At 50.5% G+C, this 20,351-nt stretch overlaps 2 protein-coding genes across 5 annotated transcripts; both read left to right on the top strand.

Moving 5' to 3' along the window:
- Nucleotides 1-18: 18 nt before the first annotated feature.
- On the top strand, nt 19-4,995 carry Znf48 (zinc finger protein 48). Of its 3 annotated transcripts, none has more exons than XM_038325974.1 (2): nt 19-309; nt 2,398-4,995. In XM_038325974.1, the coding sequence occupies exon 2, from the start codon at nt 2,414-2,416 to the stop codon at nt 4,184-4,186; it is 1,773 nt and encodes a 590-aa protein (XP_038181902.1). In that variant the 5' UTR covers nt 19-309; nt 2,398-2,413; the 3' UTR covers nt 4,187-4,995. The 3 variants fall into 3 exon arrangements, with proteins under 3 accessions (XP_038181902.1, XP_038181884.1, XP_038181892.1); XM_038325956.1 differs by having other exon boundaries at nt 179-340; XM_038325964.1 differs by lacking the exon at nt 19-309 and adding an exon at nt 352-907.
- A 4,535-nt stretch (nt 4,996-9,530) lies between these two features.
- Znf771 (zinc finger protein 771) lies at nt 9,531-20,275 on the top strand. 2 transcript variants are annotated; one of them, XM_038342968.2, is made up of 3 exons: nt 9,531-10,144; nt 10,507-10,669; nt 19,269-20,275. In XM_038342968.2, exons 2-3 carry the CDS (start codon nt 10,529-10,531, stop codon nt 20,079-20,081), a joined length of 954 nt encoding a protein of 317 aa, XP_038198896.1. In that variant the 5' UTR covers nt 9,531-10,144; nt 10,507-10,528; the 3' UTR covers nt 20,082-20,275. The 2 variants fall into 2 exon arrangements, with proteins under 2 accessions (XP_038198896.1, XP_038198888.1); XM_038342960.1 differs by having other exon boundaries at nt 10,520-10,669.
- Nucleotides 20,276-20,351: the final 76 nt, after the last annotated feature.

A 20,351-nucleotide genomic window follows, 5' to 3' on the forward strand; every position in this document is an offset into this window, starting at 1 on the left:
GCCGAGCCCGCGGCTCCTCCGGGTCCTAGAGCGGCTCGCTAAGGCCCGTGCTTCCGCTTCCCGTCCCGCCCCGCGGCGCCCGGGACGTGGGCCGAGCCCCCTCCCGGCGTGGCGCGGAGCCCGCACCGGACCGAGCCCCCGGCGGCTGGGTCCTTGCTGCACCGCGGGGAAGGGGACGGCGGCTGCCCGCGGAGTGCCCGGAGCCACCGCGCCCGGGTCGTGGGCCGACAGTGCAGCCGGCGGCAGAACCCTGAGGCGCCGAGCATCGGGGCTCGGCGGACTGGGAGCGGCAGAGAGCTGTCGGCTCAGGTGAGGGCGGCGGCCGGCACCGCGCCTGCAGGTAATGGCTTCTTGGGGACCCGGGAAAGTCGGACGTGGGCGAAGGGGCGCGGGAGCAAAATTCGGAACCAGCGTTTCTGAGCACCTACTGTGCGCCAGGCCGAGGGGCGGGCATCCTCCACCCACCATGCTCTCCTCTCCCCCGCGGGCCTTCACCCCTCCCTCCTGCCTCGGCTCTTCTGCAGGCCTCCGGGCTCAATTGTGATGACCTCCCCTGCCCTGGCCTGCTCAGCATGCTTTCTGCAGCCAGTCTGATGTAAATCCAGCCCTAATCCTGACTCCCTTCTCAAAACCTCCTTCACCTTGCTTATTACTATTAATTAAAAGCTTTTAGTGAACCTAGTGTTACGTGCAAACTCCCCCCCCCCCCCGACTCTGATTAGGTTCAGTAACCTTTTCCTAATAACCTCATTCCTTTCCATAGTTTTCTCTTTGCTGCGGAGTGATGCTCGTCCTTGGCGTCTCATCTCCTGCCTCCCTTGTGATAACAGAGTTGTTAGGAACCCACAGTTACAATCATTGTTACTTTGTCTTTTCTCTCCTACCACTCCAGAGTATCTGTAGGGAAGTAAGTACTTACAGGATGGTTGAAGTTCCAAGGGACGGAATAGAGCCAGTGGTAGTGACACATACCTGTAATTCCAAGAGGGTGTTGCATTCAAAGCCATCCTGGGCGATATAGTAAGAATGTCTCAAAAACTGAAGGAAAAAAACAAAACAGATTCAATAAACCACATCTTAGGTTTTCTAAATAGAGAAACTGTAATATAACACAGGCTCGGAGAGATGGGAATGGGAATTAGAAACTTGGCTATTCTCTAACTTTTGAACCTTAAGAAAATTTCTTTAGTCAGGAGCATGCCTTTTGTCCCAGTACTTGGGAGGCAGAGGCAGGCAGAGCTCTGAGTTTGAGGCCAGCCTAGTCTACAAAGCAAGTTCCAGGCTACAAAGAGAAACCCTGTCTGGGTGGGGGTGGGCTGGGCAGTGGTGGCAAACGACTTTGATACCAGCACTCTGGAGGCAGAGGCAGGCAGAGCTCTGTGAGTTCAAGGCCAGCCTGGTCTACAGAACAAGTTCTAGGACAGCCTTGTAAAACAAGAAAAGAAAAAAAAATGTTGTGGAATATTTGTAATTAGGCAAAGGTGTGTTACATTTGTTTATGCATTTGTTTTAATTATTTAAAGATGTGCTGCTTTGCCTAAGGTTCCTGATTGATTTAATAAAAAGATAAACAGCCAATAGTTAGGCAGTAGAGGGATAGGCTGGGCTTAAGGGCAGAGAGAGAAGGAGGGAGAACCCTGGGCCAGCCAGCAAGACAGAGTAGGACATACAGAACAAAAGAAAGAAAGGTAAAAAGCCCCGAGGCAAAACATAGATGAAGAGAAACAGGCTAATTTAAGTTATAAGAGCTAGTGGGACAAGCATAAGCTAAGGCCAAGCATTCAAACTAGTAAGTCTCTGTGTCATGATTTGGGAACTGGTTGGTGACTAAAGAATAAGCCTGTCACAAAAAACAAAAGAGGAAAAGAAAGAAAATTTCTTTAATTCTTTGTTTCCATGAGTGTAAAATGAAGAGAACAATATTGCTTAGTTTGGTGATTGTCTATTAAAAACGTAGTAAGCCACATACCTATAAATGGTGGCACATACCTATAATCCCAGGACTTGGTAGCTGAGAATGGTGTTTCTTTTGGAACAAGTTCTTACTATGTATCCTGCTTGGCTGGCCTTGAAGTCAGATCCACTTGCCTCTGCCTTCCCAGTGCTGCGATTAAATGCATGTCTGGCAGGATTGAATGTTTAAGGCCAGCCTGGGCAAGTTATTGAAACTCCTGGCTCAAAATAAAACAAAGAGAGCTAGGAATACAGCACAGTGGCTCCTATAATTGAGTGGCAGATAATCAGTGCTCCCCAGGTTCAGTAGAGAGGGGAGCTCAGGGCCCGTGCACTGGGAAGTGACTTGTGGGGTAGAGGCCCTGGCTTCCGCTCCAGCAGCACTGGAAGAAGAACGAGGTGGAGCCAAAGGGTGAAAGTCATAATTCTGTTTTCTTTCCCCAGTCTAGGGAGTGAGAATATGGAGGCTTCCGTGGATGAGTTTGAACACACTCCACAGGAGGAGGATGTGTTAGAGTTCAAGGAAGAAGAACAGTTAGCCCCAGGTCACGAAGTAGGAAATGCTTCTCTCAAACCTGAAGGCATTCAGAGCTGGGATGACTTATGGGTCCACAGAGAGGGGCTTGGGAAGCGTCAGCCTCGAGACCCAGCCCCCAGGGTCCTGGGTGAACCCCGCTGGGGACAGGCTAATAATGACCGAGTTGCAATGTGTGGTGAGTGTGGCAAGAGCTTCCGGCAGATGTCAGATTTGGTGAAACACCAGAGGACTCACACGGGGGAGAAGCCCTACAAATGTGGGGTCTGTGGCAAGGGCTTTGGGGATAGCTCAGCCCGAATCAAACACCAACGAACTCACACCGGTGAGAAGCCCTACAGAGTCCGGCCCCCAGCCTCGGGTCCTCCCAAGATGCCTCGGTCTCGGATTCCTGCTGGTGAGCGCCCCACTATCTGTGGTGAATGTGGAAAAAGCTTCCGGCAAAGTTCTGACCTGGTCAAACACCAGCGGACACACACGGGGGAGAAACCCTACAAGTGTGGCATCTGTGGCAAGGGCTTTGGTGACAGCTCTGCCCGAATAAAGCACCAGAGGACACACAGGGGGGAGCAGCTCCCCCGGCCAGCGGCTCCGCGGCGGCAACTGTCTCCAGCAGCTCCAGCGGCGACGCAGAGACCCAAGGCCCAGGACAAGCCGTATAGCTGCACTGATTGTGGCAAGAGGTTTGTGTTAAGCTGCAGCCTCCTGAGCCACCAGCGTAGTCACCTAGGACCCAAACCTTTCGCTTGTGATGTGTGTGGGAAGGAGTTTGCCCGGGGCTCTGACCTGGTGAAGCACCTGCGGGTTCACACCGGCGAGAAGCCCTACCTTTGCCCCGAGTGTGGCAAGGGCTTCGCCGACAGCTCTGCGCGGGTGAAGCACCTGCGCACCCACAGTGGTCAGAGGCCTCATGCCTGCCCAGAATGTAACCGTACCTTCAGCCTCAGCTCTACCCTTCTTCGCCACCGCCTCACCCACGTGGAGCCCCAGGACTTCGGTTTCTCCGCCTATCCAGTAGCCCCCCTCATCCCCAGCCCACCTCCACCTCCTCTTGGCACGAGCCCCTCACTGACACCTCGAAGCCCCTCACATTCCAGTGATGGGCCCTTTGGCCTGCCTGGCTTGGAACCAGAGCCTGGGGGCCCACAGGCTGGGGAGCCACCCCCACCACTGGCTGGTGACAAGCCCCACAAGTGTCCTGAGTGTGGCAAAGGCTTCCGCCGAAGCTCCGATCTGGTAAAACACCATCGTGTTCATACAGGAGAGAAACCCTACCTCTGTCCTGAGTGTGGCAAGGGTTTTGCTGACAGTTCTGCCCGAGTCAAGCACCTCCGCACACACCAGGGCGAACGTACCAGGCCGCCGCCACCATTTGCCCTCCTGCGGCCACATAACCCACCTGGGCCTGTACCCATAGTCCCTCAGTCTCGAGTGCGGGGCCAGCCCTCTGGACCCAGCCAGGTTCATGTGTGTGGCTTCTGTGGGAAAGAGTTCCCCCGGAGCTCAGATCTAGTCAAGCACAGGCGCACACATACTGGGGAGAAGCCGTACAAATGCGCAGAGTGTGGCAGGGGCTTCAGTGATAGCTCTGCGCGAATCAAGCACCAGCGCGGGCATCTGGTCCTGAGACCCTTTGGGATAGTGGATGTCCTGTCCAGGCCCCTCCTCCAGGAGGAGTCACCAACGGGAATGAAGTGATGGGGAGTCCAGGGAGGGTAGAGGCCTAGGGTGCCAGAGGGAGGGTATTTGCTGTTGAAGGCAGAGAAAAGCCTGGGAAATGGTGGGAGGGATGAGGAGGATGAGAATAGATAGGAACAGACTGAAGACCATAATGTTCACGCTCAGGAAACTCGTGGCGAGGTGTCGGGAGCCCTGCCAGCATGAGCTGGACCACAGTGTCTCATGCGCTGCCTAGAGTAAGCACTTCATACTTGCTAAGATCGGTAAGCTGGAGTCTCTAAAAATCCTGCTGCCTCTTGTTGAGAATGTACCTCTCTGCTGGGCACAGTGGTGTACAACCTTGAGTTCCAGCACTCAGGATGAAAGGCAGGCAGATCTTGAATTCATGGCCAGACTGCTCTACATCGAGAGTTCTGGGTCGGCCGGGACGACATGGCAAAACACAACAAAACCCTTAATCTTCCCAACCTTAGGCGGGGAGGACAGGCGGGGCATCTTGACCACCCTGAGGGGAGTATGGCTGTGGTGTAGGTAGTTACCTCTACCTGTGGATCCCTGGATGTAGTTCTGTCCAGGGAGGACTCTGGGGAAATGCTTAAATCCATGTGCTTTGAGGGCCCTTGCTGCCCTGACGCTGGGACACTGAAGTAGAGCAGAGCTCCCAGGGACGTTCAGAGCTACCAGTCTGGATGCAAGGCCTAGGTCATCATGGACATCTGTAAAGACCAGCTTGCTGAGCGAGGGCAGGACCAGTGCAGGCCAGAGAAACAAGTCTCCACAGCCACGTGTCTGTCTGTCTCCTTACTAATAAACTGTCCCTTGTCTGATGTGTGTGTGCATGAATAAATACAAACCCCAGCAAGGCTGAAGTTGGCACAGAGGCACTGTTGTAGGCAAAGCCCTCGGCAGTAATCAGCTTAGATGGTCCCTTGCCTTAAGTCTGTTAAATAGAAGATTGTCGGAGATGATCTAGCTGCTTTCATTGGGGGTGGGTGTCATGGCTCATGCTTGCAGTCCCAGAATTTAGAAGGACCCAGCCTGGACTATATAGCGAGATCCAGACCTAAGGAAAAACAGTCTTCATGGCCATTGGCTGATTTCATAGGCTAAGGTCTGGTTGTTCACAAGAACTTAGCTACAAACTGGTATGACCCTTGAAAAGAAAAATGTGATGCCAAGGAAGGAAGGTCAGTGACTGGAACTCAGAAAGCTAGTGATCAGTGAGCCTAACAGAATGCTGCCAAGCTGCCTGGGATACGTTCAGAAAGTCTGGATGCTAATTTATCACCAACAAAGATGTAAGACCCACCTGCTCAGGCCTTTAAAACTTCCAGTATTTCCCCAGCACCGGGGCTTCCACAGAAGCAGGAGGTACGTTCCTATCTTGTCCTGAGTAAAGCATCAATAGGCAGGGAAAGGAGCTGGCTAACTGGCCAGTGGCAGGAATCATTAGCTCTGTTCATCTTACTTGGCAAGTTCTTAACAGACGTGGTAACTCAGCTAATTGCTCAGGAACTCTCATAGACGGTCTCGCAAGATCAGCAGGCTTCACCAGAAATCAATTACTCCAGACTTTTGTGAAATGAGATGCATACTTGAAACCCTGGAACTTTGCAGTCTGCCCCAAGAGTCCTTAGAGGCTTGTGTCTAAGTGCATAGAAATTCTGTTGGACCTAAATGGAGCCCTTAAAGGGGCTTTTGGAGGACCCTTCCCGATGCTTCCCTTGTCCCCAAGTGAACTTCGTAAAGTTCTGCCAGGCATGTCACTGCTCCATTGAAAACCCTGGCACCACTGCGGTATAACTCCTGGGCTGCAGATGGCTCAGTGGTGAAGACCTGGCTGTTCCCAGTACCCATGTAGTGGCTTACAAACCAGCCCCAGTCCCAGTCTTGGGGATCTGAGGCCCTCTTCTGAATTCTGCTGCACTAGGCAAGTATATGGTGCACATACGTGGATACACGTAAACATTCAATATGCATCAAATTTTGAACTCTTAAAAGGGGGAGGGGTTGTTGGTTAATCCCAAAGATGTAAGGAGAAAGACCACCAACCCAAATCATCATGGCCAAATTCATTAAGTTTTAATTCCTGTACATGGGCTGCCTAGGGTTCAAGAGGTCCACATTGGATTTGAGGAAGACAAGGTTTTTATAGCTTAGGGGTAGGGGTTTCCCAAATGGGGGGTTTGGTGGGCAAAATAGGGGTTATAGGGGCAGAACATAAACATAAGTTAATCACGACCTAAAACAAAGACATGATTGAAAGGTTGTTGAGACAAGGTAGAACAACCTCTAGAAACAAAGGTAGGGTCCCAAGATGGTGATAAACACCCCTGAAACAAAGGCAGGGTTGCCGTTTCCTGGAACAGGCTGTACAGAGCCATTTGTAGTTAAGGTGACAGGTGGGGCACAGCCCAATCTTGAGAAACAGATTTAATCATAAACAGAAATGAGCCTAATTTTGTCTCTAAGATGGCTTTCCAGCCTAAAATGGAGGCCGGCTGCGTCATCAATTGTTAGCATTAGGTCTTCCACTTGTTTTGCTTTTTACAGAGAATTCAGCTTTCCTCCACTGAGAATTCAGCTGAGATAATTAAAACTGAAGTTTAGAGATTTGAAGATGACTGATCCAAAGTGGCTGGGATAAGAGCCTATTGTGTCCTGCCTTGCGGATTCTTCAGTTTTAGTGAAGATTCTGAGGTGCAAGGCATATTCAGGGGTGTAAGATGCCTCCCTTTCCCCTTCCCCTCATGGTGAGTCATGCATTTTTAGATTTTTTCCCCCACATTCCTCTTGAAAAGCCCACAGGGGAGAAGGAGGGAGCAAAAGTACAGCAAAGCATACTGAAGGAGGTCTTTGAGGAGAGGCCTCCTTGGTGCACCTGTGACAGTGTGGTAGGGCCAGTTTCTCTTTTCTTTGTAAAGATTTATTATGTGTACAGTGTTCTGCCTGCACACCAGGAGAGAGCACCAGATCTCATTATGGATGGTTGTGAGCTACCATGTAGTTGCTGGGAACTGAACTCAGGATCTCTGGGAGAGCAGCCAGTGCTCTTAGTCGCTGAGCCATCTCTCCAGCCCCCCATAAATAGTTTCTTTTTTTTTTTTTTTTTTTTTTTTTTTTTTTTTTTGGTTTTTCGAGACAGGGTTTCCCTGCAGTTTCTAGAGCCTGTCCTGGAACTAGCTCTTGTAGACCAGGCTGGCCTCGAACTCAGAGATCCGCCTGCCTCTGCCTCCCGAGTGCTGGGATTAAAGGCGTGCGCCACCACCGCCCGGCTCATAAATAGTTTCTTATACAACCAGAACCTAACTGCCACTTTAAGAATATTTAACTAGGGTTGGGAAGAGGGCTCAGTGGCATTTACTGCTTTTGCAGAAGACTTGGATTCCAAGCACTCATCTGGTGTCTTATAATCTCTTACCTCAGCTCAAGGAGATCTGATGCCCTCTCCTGACCTCTGGGGACTCCTGCAGAAATGTGGTGCACGTATATGCACACACACGCACACACACACACACACACACACACACACACACACACAAATATTAAAAAAAAAACCAAAAACTCAGCTAGGCAGTGGTGGCACATGCTTTTAATTCTAGCACTAGGAAGGCAGAGGCAGGCAGATTTGAGTTCAAGCCCAGACTGGTCTGCAGAGTGCATTCCAGAACAGCCAGTATTACTCAGAGAAACCCTGTCTCAAAAAGCCAAAAACAATAACAAAAACAAACAAACAACTAAAGGAGCTGGAGAACTGACTCACCAGCCAAGAATGTTTGCTGCTTTTTTAGAGGAGCAAGGTTTGCTTCCTAGCGCCCATCTTCATCCTCATGACTGCCCTTAACTCTGCCTCCAGAAGATTGGGCACCTTTTATTTGGCCTCTTCAGGCACCTGCAAAAATGCGCACGCACACATCTTCTGAAACAATACCTTTAAAAGCATTTAAGGGCTGGAGAGATGGCTCAGAGGGTGAGAGCACTGGCTGCTCTTTCAGAGGTTCCGAGTTCAATTCCCAGCAACCACATGGTGGCTCACAACCATCTGTAATGAGACCTGGTGCCTTCCTTGCCAGCAGTACATTGTATGCTTAATAAATAAATCCTTTAAAAAAAAGCATTTAACTGCAAAGAAGCATTCTGACCATTCTGTAGTTGTTTTGTTTTTCTCTTTGTTCTGGGGGGCGGGGATCTGCCATCCAAATAAATGCACACGGAGACTTATTACTTATAAATGAGGGGGCCTTAGCTTGGCTTATTTATAGACATCTTTTCTTGAATTATCCTGTCTACCTTTTGCCCCTGGGCTTTTACCTTTTTTTTTTTTTTTTTTTTTATTTCTGTCTATCTTTTCTTGCCTTCTTATTCCATGGCTGGCCTCTTCTTTTTTCACTCCTTAATCTCTTCCTCATCCTAGATTTCTCCTATTTATTCTGCCAGCCCCGCCTATCCTTTCTCTGCCCAGCTATTGGCCTTTCAGCTTTTTATTAGACCAGTCATGTATTTTAGACAAAGTAACACAGCTTCACAGGGTTAAACAACTACAGCATAAAAGAACGCTGTGCATCTTTGCATCACTAAACAAATGTAACAGTCTTAAAGTATTCCACAAAAACCATCAGGAGACGCCCATCAACAGAGCTGCCCCTTTACTCACCTCGTGCCTGAGTGCTTCCCTGCCCAGTCTGTTTAACTCTTAACTTTTTCCTTTTGAAATGGATTCTTCTGTATTGTCGCCCAGCTGGCTTTGAACTCAGGATCCTCTAGAGTAGCCTGGATTACAGAGGTGAGCCACTGCAACCAACTTCAAATTTAATTTTCTGTCCTCATCCCATCAGGAGATGATGCCCGTGGGCGTCACTATTGGTAGGATGGTTGTGTTTTTGAAATACAAATTGTTCTCTCTGCTTTTATCTTCCCTCCTTCCTCCCCTTTTTTATCTTTTTAGATAGAGTCTTACTTTGTAAGCCTGCTTGACCTTCGACTTAACAAAGATCCACCTGCTTCTGCCTCCCTAATGCTGAGTGGCACCCTGCCCAGCTAAAAATATCTAGCGGGATAAGCAAGATTGTACTGTAGTACTGTAGACTGGATTTGACATTGGGCTAATTTTCCATCCACACTACCTGTTGTCAGAAATGCTTCCTTACTGTGTAACCAAAGCAAATCAGTCCTCTCTGAACCATCTTGAAGTGCGTTTGTAAAATGGGGCCGTGCTCCTTTATGCAAAGCCAATGTGACCAAGAGTGTAAAACAGTAAGCTGGCACGAACTGGTACACAAGCCAGGGACTGCAACGCCTGCCTGTACTCTCGCGACTTTGGGGGTGGGGTTAGGGGAAGAAATATAACTAGATTCGCCACAAGATCAAAACTAACCAGGGCTACAACTTAGTGAGACGCTGACTCAAAACTCAGAAACACCACACGGTAAACGAAGGGGGGCAGATTGGGCGGCCGTGGATCTGGGCCGTCTGCGGGCAAACAGCAAGCTGTCTGGCAGGCCAGTAGACGAGACGGCGACGCGAGAAGAAACAGGGGAGGAAAAAAGAGGGGAAAGAAGAGAGGAGGTAACAGGGCCCGCTCTCCAGGCGAGGCGCCAGCGAGAGGCCCAGACCCGCGGGGGCGCACGTGGCCTAGGCGGGCGCAGCAGTCGCGGTGGGGCGCCGAGACCCAGCAGCGGCGGAGACCGGCTGGGGGTGCTCGGAGCGCGGCTGTAGGGCCTTGAAGGCCGGACTGGGCGTCTTCGGTTCGTCCGGGCCGCAGACACCTCCGAGTCCCGGCTCCCCCTCCCGGGCGGTTAGGGACAGAAGTCCAGGCCTCCAGCCTCTCCCCCTGGGGGCGGGGCCAGGCGTACGAGCCAATGAATGACCGCCCCTGGGGCCCCGCCCCGCCCCCGCCTCCGGAGCCGCGGCCTTCGCCGAGCACCCAACCGCCCCTCGCCCAGGCCCGGGGCCGCACGAGCGCCGAACCTCGGGCTGGTGAGTGCGCACCCCACCCCAGGGCCTCAACTCCAGCTGGCCTCCAGCCCGTCCCTTAGCGCTCGGGTCGCTGAGCCAGGCTCCGGGGAGTGACTCAGCGCGAGGAGGGTGGCAACTCGCGGGAGCTGGAGATTCGAACTGTTCAGGGCCCTGAATACCGGGATGAGTGGGGTGAACGGGTGTCTTCCGAGCTGGGCCTTGGGCAGTGCCGGAGCGTGGGGCCGGGCTAGGGTGGATGGGAGAGGACTAGACTCGGAGCCTGGACAGGGCGGGGGAAGCCACGGCTGCACCGCCTTGTCTGGGCCGGGGCCACAGTGGGGGTGGGGTGGGGGTGGGGGGCGGGTCCTGAGCCTCTGATCCAGCGCCCCGCCTCAGGACACCAAGATGCCTGGAGAACAGCAGGCAGAGGAGGAGGAGGAGGAAGAGATGCAGGAGGAGATGGTGCTGCTGGTGAAGGGTGAGGAGGAGGAGGGTGAGGAGAAGTATGAGGTGGTGAAACTCAAGATCCCTGTGGACAACAAGGAGGTACGTGTTACCCTGATTCCACCCCCACCCTCGAACCTGTGCCAGACACAAGTCAGGAATCCCACCCCTCAACTTTTCCTGGATCTCAGATCTGGAATCTCAGGATCAGCCCATCCTTCTGCCCACTGTCCCGACCTGATCAGAGATGTTTTGGCCCACTGTGAGAGTCAGGCACCAGGCTAAGTGGTTTCGGTCTCCTTGCAGCTTGATGTCCATGAACTCACACTCCTGGATCCTGAGTTCAGATACATAGGAGTGGTGAAGGCCAGAGGTGGACGCATAACTCAGACTCAGGAGGGAAGGTTGGTCAGGCAACAGTATCAACAGCTTGCATAGTTTATGGCATGCCAGACGCCATCCTAAGCCCCTCCAGTCTAGTTTTGTATTGACTCCATTTTACAGGTGAGGAACTGAGGCACAGGACAGTTAGTAACTGACTGCCCCAGACAGAAAGAATGGCCCTTTCAGAGGAGAACTACGAGCCAGTAGTTCCCGCGTTCTGCAGCGTGGCTCTAGGTAGACTGGCTGGCATACCATGCTGGGAATCTGTGTTTTCTTCTGAAGGTATCTTAAGGTTTTAAGGACATCAGAAGGAGTAGAGTCTGCCATTCGAGATATTTTAATTGTCACTAGCTATTTTGCCTCCCAGAGCTGCCAGGACCCTGGGCTGTCCCTGAGTAGCCTTGAATCCAGCTGCAGGGCTCCCTGGGGTTTCAAGGCCCACCTTCCTGGGGAAGTTCTAGTACCCTCTAGTGGACACGGTGAGTTGTTGGGAAAAGGGCCCTGTTCTCTAGGCCTCTTCCACTCTAAATTAACTATGAAGCTGTTTTTCCGGCCTTCGTGGCCTGTGTCTTAGCACAGCCCACCTTTCAGGCCGTGCTGGTCCTGCTGACGTCTTTGGTCTGTACATTAAGGGCCTTGGGCTCTAGAGCTTAGGGTAGACTTCCATCCCCGTCACCTACCTACCTGCTGACAAGTTCCTAGGCCTTGTGAATTTTTCTTGTGGTTCAAAGGCTTGACCAAGGCTTTGCATGTCTGTGTTATAGCCTGGCCCTCTTCCATTGAGACAGTCAGGTGGCCCGGGCGGGCCTAGAACTTGTTCTCCAGTGCAGGCAGGCAGTCCTTTGACCTCAGCCTTCCTATTAATTGAGTGAGATTTCAGGCCTGAGCAAAGCTACTCGGCTTTTCTCTGTGCCTCAGTTTCCTCATTAGTGAAAGGGAAAGCAGAGCAGTGTTTACATCTTGGAGTTGTAAGGCCTGAGTGAGTCCCGGAGTTAGAGCTGCGTCTCACACATAGCACTGGGGAAATAGTTCTGTATGTTTTTCCTTGGTCTGTGTGGATGTGTGTCCCTGTGCGTGTGCCAGAGCGGGGCCCGGATGGCAGGTGCCTGGTGCCTGCAAACCTAGCTAATCTCCCCATATTCTCCCACTACAGCACTGACGGGTGCAAGGCCCAGCTATTAGTTTTGTTGTTGTTAATATGGTGTCTCTGAGACAGCATTTCTGTGTGTAGCTCTAGCTGGCCTGCAACTTGTTCTGTAGACCAGACTGGACTGAAACTCCTACCTGCCTGCTTGCCTCTGCCTCCTGGGTGTGATTGAAGGTGTGTGCACCACACCTGCCTACAACCATTTTATTTGTTTAATTTCTTTGAGAAGGAGAGAGACAGAGAGAGAGAGAGAGAGAGAGAGAGAGAGAGAGAGAGAGAGAGAGAGAGAACACAGACCCTCATGAGGCAGTCAGAAGACAACTTGACAACTTGTGGGAGTCAGTTTTCTCCTTCTACCATGGGTTCCAGGGACAGAACTTGGTTCTTGAGGGCCACATGACAAGCCTTGTTACCTGCTGACCTCCTCCCTCATTTTTATCAAAGGCTTTTTAAGGCTGATCTCAGGTTGGACAGAGTTGAAGGCAAATTACCCCAGGCAATGGAAAAGGCTTCAAGAGAGGGTATTCAGGTGTGCACCTTAGAGGCCTTAGTGGGGAGGTGACAATTTGAGGTGGAGAAAGGACAAGAGCAAAGGGAGAAAGTGACACTAGAAAGGTTTCATTGGGGCCAAAGCGTAAAAGGTTCTAAACACGACAGGGTAGCAGTTTGGGCATGCTGTGTTCCGTCCTTCTGAGACATGGCAAGTCTTAAGCCAGTCAATGAAAATAATTGGAGTTTCTATTCAAAAGAATCTCTGGCTGGGGGTGGGGATGTGTCAGCGCCTAGAGTTCTTGCCTAGCGTGCAGAAAGTCCTGGTCCCCGGCACCACATAATCAGGCATGGTGGCATATACTGTGGTTCTGCTACTAGGGAGGTAGAGGCAGGAAGTTCAGAAGTTCAGGGTTGAGGCCAGAGAGATGGCTTAGTGGTTAAGAGCACTCGCTGCTCTTCTAGAGGATCCAGGTTCAGTTCCCAGTGCCCACATGACAACTCACAACCACCTGTAACTCCAGTTCCAAGAGATCCAGTGCCCTCTTCTGGCCTCCATGGACACCAAACATTCAAGGCAAAACATTCAAGCACATCATAAATTTTTAAAAGTTCAAACTTCAGTTATGTAGTAGGTTTAAGGCCAGTTTAAGCCTACATGAAACCCTATCTTTAAAAAAAAGTAAAATAAAATAAAACCAAAACAACAACAACAAAAAAAAACCAACCAGGTATGGTGGCTCATGCTTTTAATTCCAGCCATCGGGAGGAAGGGGAAGACAGATATCTGTGAGTTTGAGACCAGCCTGGTCTACAAAGTGAGTTCCAGTGTAGCCAGGGTGATTTTAGAGGAACCCTATCTCAAAACAAAAACCAAAATAACAATTATAAAAATCTTGTCTGCTAAGGCTAGTGGCCCGTGTTAAAGTAACAGCAGCAATAAGAGAAAAGGATGTTTGGGTACCTGCTGAACTAGCTGAAGCTGAGAGAGAAAGTGAAGGCTTAACATGAAAGCCACAAAAGGTCCAGCCTGTAAGTAATGTCAGGGAGCTCTATCATTTGCCTACTTTGCCTCAGTTTCCCCAAATGTAAAGTGAGATAACAAGAGCAGTGAATGAGCTGGCAGAGTGGTGGTGAATGCCATTTATTTATTTATTTATTTATTTATTTATTTAAAATTTTCTCGAGACAGGGTTTTGCTGTGTAGTCCTGGCTGTCCTGGAACTTGCTCTATGGACCAGGCTGGCCTCAAACTCACAGAGATCCTCCTGCCTCTGCCTCCCAAGTGCTTGGAATAAACGTGTTTGCTACCACCACACACCGGTGGGTGGCGAATGCCTTTAGCCTCAGTATTCCAGAGGCAGACACAGTAAGATCTCTGTGAGTTTAAGGCTGGCCTGGTCTACATATCAAGTTCTAGTACAGTCAAGACCAGAGACCCTGTCTCACACAAACAGAACAGACCATCAGATGTCATTCTGGGATGGGGTAAATGGATTAGGAGAGTGGGTTGCTAACAGGATAGCTCAATGATTTGTTATGTAGCCTCTCTTAACCGCTTTTCCTAATGTACACATTAGCTATCTCAAAAGTGCCTTCCAACCAGCGTGGTGGAATCTACCCACAATCCTTCCCAGTTCTAGGGAGGCCAAGGCAGGAGGATTGCAAGTTCCAGGCCAGTGTGGGCTGCATACATAGCTTGTGCCCGTCTCGGGGTAGCATCCAGTACCAGCAGACGGATGGTTACCTGTCACCCTGTGGCCATTTCTTGTTGAGAGCAGGCCTCAAGGGGCTGTGGCTGAAACAACGGGAAAGCTGGGTGTGTTAGGTTCAGTCCCCAGGCCTGTAGGAAAATGGGCCGCTGGGTGGCTACACTCAGAGTTTGGAGTAGTCTTTGTCTGCCTGTCCAACTCTGATCTGTGTGAATTTGAAATCACATTTATTTGTGTATGTGTACAGTGGGTACCATGGTATGGGGGTACCAGTCAGAGAACAACTTTACAGAAGTTGGTTCTTTGCTTCTGCCAGGTGGGTCTTTAGGATTAGAGTCAAGTCAGAGTTAGCAACAGGTGCCCTTACAACAGGTGCCATCTTGCTAGGTCTGAGTGAAACTCAATAAATAAATAACCTATCTTGAAGGAGTAGAAAATATCCCCTCCCCCACCCGCCAAGAAGGCTATATGCACAGTCTCACTTTCCTGAAACCCTGGAGTGCTTCTCTGTATCTTTAGGATGAAGTTTTGGCCGTTACACTGGACGCTCAAAGCTCCTCAGTATGCTTGTCTTCTTTCTAATTGCCTAGCGCCCACCTCGTGCCCAACTGATCCTGAGCCACGCTGTGCAGTTCAGCCTACAAACCCGTTCTTAGCCTTCCACCTGCATTCTCTGGGTGTAGCTTTTCTCACCTCAGATTAGATTGCTTAATTTTTACATTTCTTATTTATCGAGATGGGAGTCTTGCTATGTATGGTCGTAGGCAGGCTCTGAACTTGTGGCCCTCCTGCTTCAGCGTCCGCATTGCTAGGATTACAGGTGTGTGCCATCACTATCCATTACAGGTGTGTGGACTTAATTTTAAATATGTTTGAAGATCATCGGGGGCTTGATAAAGTGGGATTCTTTGTTTCTGCAAAGCTCGAGGTGGAATTGAGGCCTTGTGCGTACTAGGTGCCACTGAGATGTATTGCCAGCATAAAATGAGGATTTAAAAAAAGTTTAAGATTTATTTTTATTTATGTGTACAAGTGTTTTGCCTGCATGTATGTGTACCACGTGTGTTGTTCCCATAGAGGCCAGAAGAGGGCACTGTAACCCCTGAAACTGAAGTTTCAGATACTTGTGAATTACCTTGTGGGTTCTAGGAACTCAGTCCAGGTCCTCTGCTACAGTGGCCAGTGCTCTTAACCACAGAGCAATCTCTTCAACCCCTAAAAGGAAGATTATGACTCACATCTTGGGTGAGAGTTAAAATTTAGGCTGTCCTCAAACCCTGTATAGCTGAAGAACCAGAATCCCCCTGGTTTATCTGCCTCTACCTCGCAAATGTTGGAATTAAGGGATGGAGTCAGCTGGAATTCACTGTAGAGTGCAGGCTGGCCTTGAATTTCTGATCTTTCTGCCTGAGTGCTGGGCTTACAGTGGCATGCCACCTTGGCTGGTATATGTAGTACGGGGGATTAGGCCTAGGGCTTTGTGTCTGCTAAGTAACAACTTACCGACTGAGGTACAGCTCCAACCTGAGCTTGTATATTTTTCACAAGTGCCCAGAGATTCTGATGTGGATGGGCTGTGGGCCACATCCTGTAGCCTTGAGGTAGTTTTTTTTTAATATTTATTTATTATGTATACAATATTCTGTCAATGTGTGTGCCTGCAGGCCAGAAGAGGGCACCAGACCTCATTACAGATGGTTGTGAGCCACCATGTGGTTGCCGGGAATTGAACTCAGGACCTTTGGAAGGTCAGGCAGTGCTCTTAACCGCTGAGCCATTTCTCCAGCCCGAGGTGGTGTTTTATACTTTGTAGGAAAGAGGGAGATTTTGACTAAAGAGTTTAGGGCAGAAGACAAGCTGCCTAGGTGACTTCACACTTCAGATGTGATGTTAGGATTGCGTCATGGCTAGGAATGATAGACCTGAGTTCAAACCTTGGTTTTGCTATTTATTAGCTATATGGCCTTGGGTAATCAATTGATGTCTGTGACTTATTTCTTCATTTATGTGACAGGGCTGAAGTCCCTAGCACAAAGGATTGTGAAAATCTCATTAGCTGTTTGGAGACAGGGTCTCACTATTTAGCCCAGGCTGGCCTTAAACCATGACCCTCCAAGTGCTACTACGATGGTGGTTACCTCTCCTGGTCTTATTCATGTCTCAGGGAGCTAGACTCAGATCATTAACAAGATTCCACTCCAGGTGCCCAAGGCCCCTCCTGGGATGGAGATGATGATAACCTGTGTTTTTCCCTTAGATATACCTATGACACTATTTAATTTCTGAATTAGGCATAGTAAGAGTTCAACAATAATAGCATAGAACTATAACTGTATACTGTAATAAAATGGGAAGAATTTCTTTCTTATAAGTCCACGAAGCCAGTGTGAGGAGGTCAACTTAAAGAAGGATGCTGGGAGGCTCTAAAGGAAAGGCCATCCCCGCAGGGCTCTTACGGTGTCAAAAGCAGGGCAAGGGAGAAGAGCGACCCTGAGTAGCTCAGACTGGATCCCTAGTGTTTACTTTAACATGGACTTTTTCTTGGAGGAAGGTGGAGACTTAGAGTGAAGCCTTTCTGGCCCTGGCTGTGAGTTCAGGGGAGAGCTGCTCCCCATATTCTCATGCTTTGTCAACTTAGTCTCTCTGAGCCTTGTGTTATTTGCGGTCAGGGGGTGGTCCCTGTGGTCCCTGTACTCAGCAGGTAGAGGTAGGGAACCAGCCTGAGCTATATGATAGCAAGGCAAGAACATATCCAAATAAATAAAAAATAAAATAAGCAAATTAAACCTGCATGATGGAATACACTTGTAATCCAACAGTCAGGAGGCAGATTTTGTTCGTGAGTATGAGGTTAGCCTGGGCTACACATTAAGATACTGTCTCACCTGACTGAGGAGTAACAGGAAGATTTACTACAATAGCGAGCATGTTGTCAAAGTCTGACATGGGACTCTCGACTACAGAAGCCCCTTTCGGGTCTACATTTCAAGACATACACCTTGCCATGGATGCTGAAACTTTGAATGCTTTCAAATTGTGTGTGTGTGTGTGCGTGTGTGTATTTATTTAGGTTGTTGTTGAGATAGGTTCTTGCCATATTCCCCAAGCTGGCCCAGAACTGTGGTCCTCCTACTTCAGTCTCCTGGGTGCTGGGATTATAAGTGTGCTGTCATACGTAGCCTGTGTTTTCCTTTAGGTATATACCTATGATACAGTTTAATTTCTAAATTAGGCATAGTAAGAGTTCAACAATAATAATATAGAACTATAAGAATATACTGTAATAAAACTTGTTTTAAACTTACAAATTGTTTATTTTTGAAATTTCCCATTTAGTATTTTCAGACCATGATTGACAGCTGGCAGCTGAAACTGGGGAAAGTCAAGCTAAGGGAGGACTATTGTCATTATTAAAGCCAGAGTTCTCTTGCCTGATTGCTAGGTCCCTACATGGTCATGTTCTAGTTTGAATTCAAAGCCACCCCTTTTTGATTTATTTTTTGTTTTGTTTTGAGATAGGGTCTCATTATGCAACCCTAGCTGGCCTAGAACTCGATGTAGACCAGGCTGTCCTTGAACTCACAAGAGGTGCACCCGCCCCTGCTTCCTGAATGCTGAGATTGTCTTGTGCCACCCCCACCTGGCCCCAAAGCCAGTTTCTTAGGATAAAGGACTGGTGGTCTTCAAGTTGCTCTTCCTCCAGCCTCTGAAAGAGAAGGTCCAGTTCTCTGTCACTTACTGTTTCTTGTGGTGTTTCCTCTTTAAAAAGGAGGGTGTTGGACTGAATACAGGAGAGGCGGCACATGGCTTGTCCTGTGTGCCAAGTGATTCTCTGATCATGAATTAATGATTTTTTTGTGTTTATTCTATTTATTTATTTAGAGATAGGGTTTCTCTGTAGCTTTGGAACCTGCCCTGGAACTCACTCTGTAGACCAGGCTGGCCTCAAACTCACAGAGATCCGCCTGTCTCTGCCTCCCAAATGCTGGGATTAAAGGCCTGCACCACCACCGCCCGGCTCAATGCCATCATTAAACTGTGAAGTGGGTAAAAGAAACTTACGCCCACTGGCTCCACTTTCTACTAGGTTCCTGGGCTTTGGCCAAATAGTCTCTTTTGTCAGGTTAGAGCAGTTGCCTCTTCACTGGGCTCTGGGTTCTGTCTTTTATCCTTCATTTTGGGTACCTAGAGAGAGCATGTTAAAATGTGTGAGCTAGTCACTTTCCTGAGGAAAATTCTCAGAAATCCCTTATAGTGGTTCTCTATCCCAGCCCTCCCCGTGACCCTGGCCCTGTTTCCCTCCTGATAACTTGGCCCTGTCACAGTGTCTTCCTAGCGCCCATCGGCAGCATTCTAGCAGAACCAGCGGTCTTAACTCTTTGGTCCTGTAATTAGGATTCTTCCCAGGGCTGGAGGAAATTGGTAGCCAAGCTCACTGTCACTGCTGTCACCAGCACCAAGGTTTTGAGACAGGGTCCCCATATGTAGCTCAGGTTGGCCTGGACCTCTTGATCCTCCTGTCCGACTGCTGGTTTTTCGGGCACCTAGCACTTTTTATTTAATGGCAAATCCCCAGTGCTGCTTAACTCTATAACCTAGAATGTGCCCAATAAACTTTATGAGTTAATACAAGTAACTTAAAATGCCACCCGGCATTGTGATGTAGTAACTCTTTTTTTTTTTTTTTTCTTTTTTCTTTTTTTGGTTTTTCGAGACAGGGTTTCTCTGCAGCTTTTTTAGAGCCTGTCCTGGAACTAGCTCTTGTAGACCAGGCTGGCCTCGAACTCACAGAGATCCGCCTGCCTCTGCCTCCCGAGTGCTGGGATTATGTAAGGTGCACAACCACGGAGGCAGGCAGTTTCCTATTTTACAGGTGGAGGAAATGAGGCTCAAAAAATTTGCAGTGTGCGGGAGACCAAGGTTTCCGCTGAGGCCTCTTAAGGCTGACCTGTCCTCCCTCTCCCTGCAGGTTGCCAGCCAGATGCCAGCGCCGTCGGTCGACCCGGCACGGCCCCACGCGTGCCCAGACTGCGGCCGCGCCTTTGCGCGCCGCTCCACACTAGCCAAACATGCGCGCACGCACACGGGCGAGCGTCCCTTCGCGTGCACGGAGTGCGGCCGGTGCTTCTCGCAGAAGTCGGCGCTGACTAAGCACGGCCGCACGCACACGGGCGAACGACCCTACCAGTGCCCGGAGTGCGACAAGCGCTTCTCTGCCGCCTCGAACCTGCGGCAGCACCGGCGGCGTCACACGGGAGAGAAACCGTACGCATGCGCACACTGCGGCCGGCGCTTTGCGCAGAGCTCCAATTACGCGCAGCATTTGCGCGTGCACACGGGCGAGAAGCCTTACGCGTGCCCGGACTGCGGACGAGCCTTCGGCGGAAGTTCGTGCCTGGCGCGCCACCGACGCACGCACACGGGCGAGCGCCCGTACGCATGCGCCGACTGCGGCACGCGCTTCGCTCAGAGCTCGGCGCTGGCCAAGCACCGGCGCGTGCACACGGGCGAGAAGCCGCATCGCTGCGCCGTGTGCGGCCGGCGCTTCGGCCACCGTTCCAACCTGGCGGAGCATGCGCGCACGCATACGGGCGAGCGGCCCTACCCGTGCACGGAGTGCGGCCGGCGCTTCCGCCTCAGCTCACACTTCATCCGCCACCGTCGCGCGCACATGCGGCGCCGCCTCTACATCTGCGCGGGCTGCGGCCGAGACTTCAAGCTACCCGCCAGTGCCACAGCCGCCACGCCCACCGAGCGCTGCCCGGAGTGCGAGGGCAGCTGAGCCACGGCGGGGCAGCGAGGGCCACTTGGGATTTGCACCCGAATGGCTGCTTCCACGCTTGCACCTGGGTCGGTGTGCTGCTTTGGGACTGGGCAACAGGGAGTGACCTTTTGGGATCCCTAGAAACCGTGTCCCGTCACCAACTACATTCCCTTGGCCCTTCTCAGTGAATAAAGTATTCTATCCTCACTTCACCGGTGCCTGTAAGTGAGGTGGGTGGCAAGGGGAGGAACACTAGGTATAATGGAGCAAAGTGGGGTATAAAGTAGC

The sequence above is a fragment of the Arvicola amphibius genome, chromosome 1 (genome assembly GCF_903992535.2).
Source record: "Arvicola amphibius chromosome 1, mArvAmp1.2, whole genome shotgun sequence".
NCBI classification, from domain to species: domain Eukaryota; kingdom Metazoa; phylum Chordata; class Mammalia; order Rodentia; family Cricetidae; genus Arvicola; species Arvicola amphibius.

Bases quoted from the DNA above. Each gene is read 5' to 3' on its own strand.
- Znf48 (XM_038325974.1), top strand. From the start codon at position 2,414: ATGGAGGCTTCCGTGGATGAGTTTGAACACACTCCACAGGAGGAGGAT.
- Znf771 (XM_038342960.1), top strand. From the start codon at position 10,031: ATGACCGCCCCTGGGGCCCCGCCCCGCCCCCGCCTCCGGAGCCGCGGC. The intron at 10,145-10,519 runs GTGAGTGCGCAC...GCCCCGCCTCAG, and splicing joins GAGCGCCGAACCTCGGGCTG to GACACCAAGATGCCTGGAGA. The intron at 10,670-19,268 runs GTACGTGTTACC...CTCTCCCTGCAG, and splicing joins TCCCTGTGGACAACAAGGAG to GTTGCCAGCCAGATGCCAGC.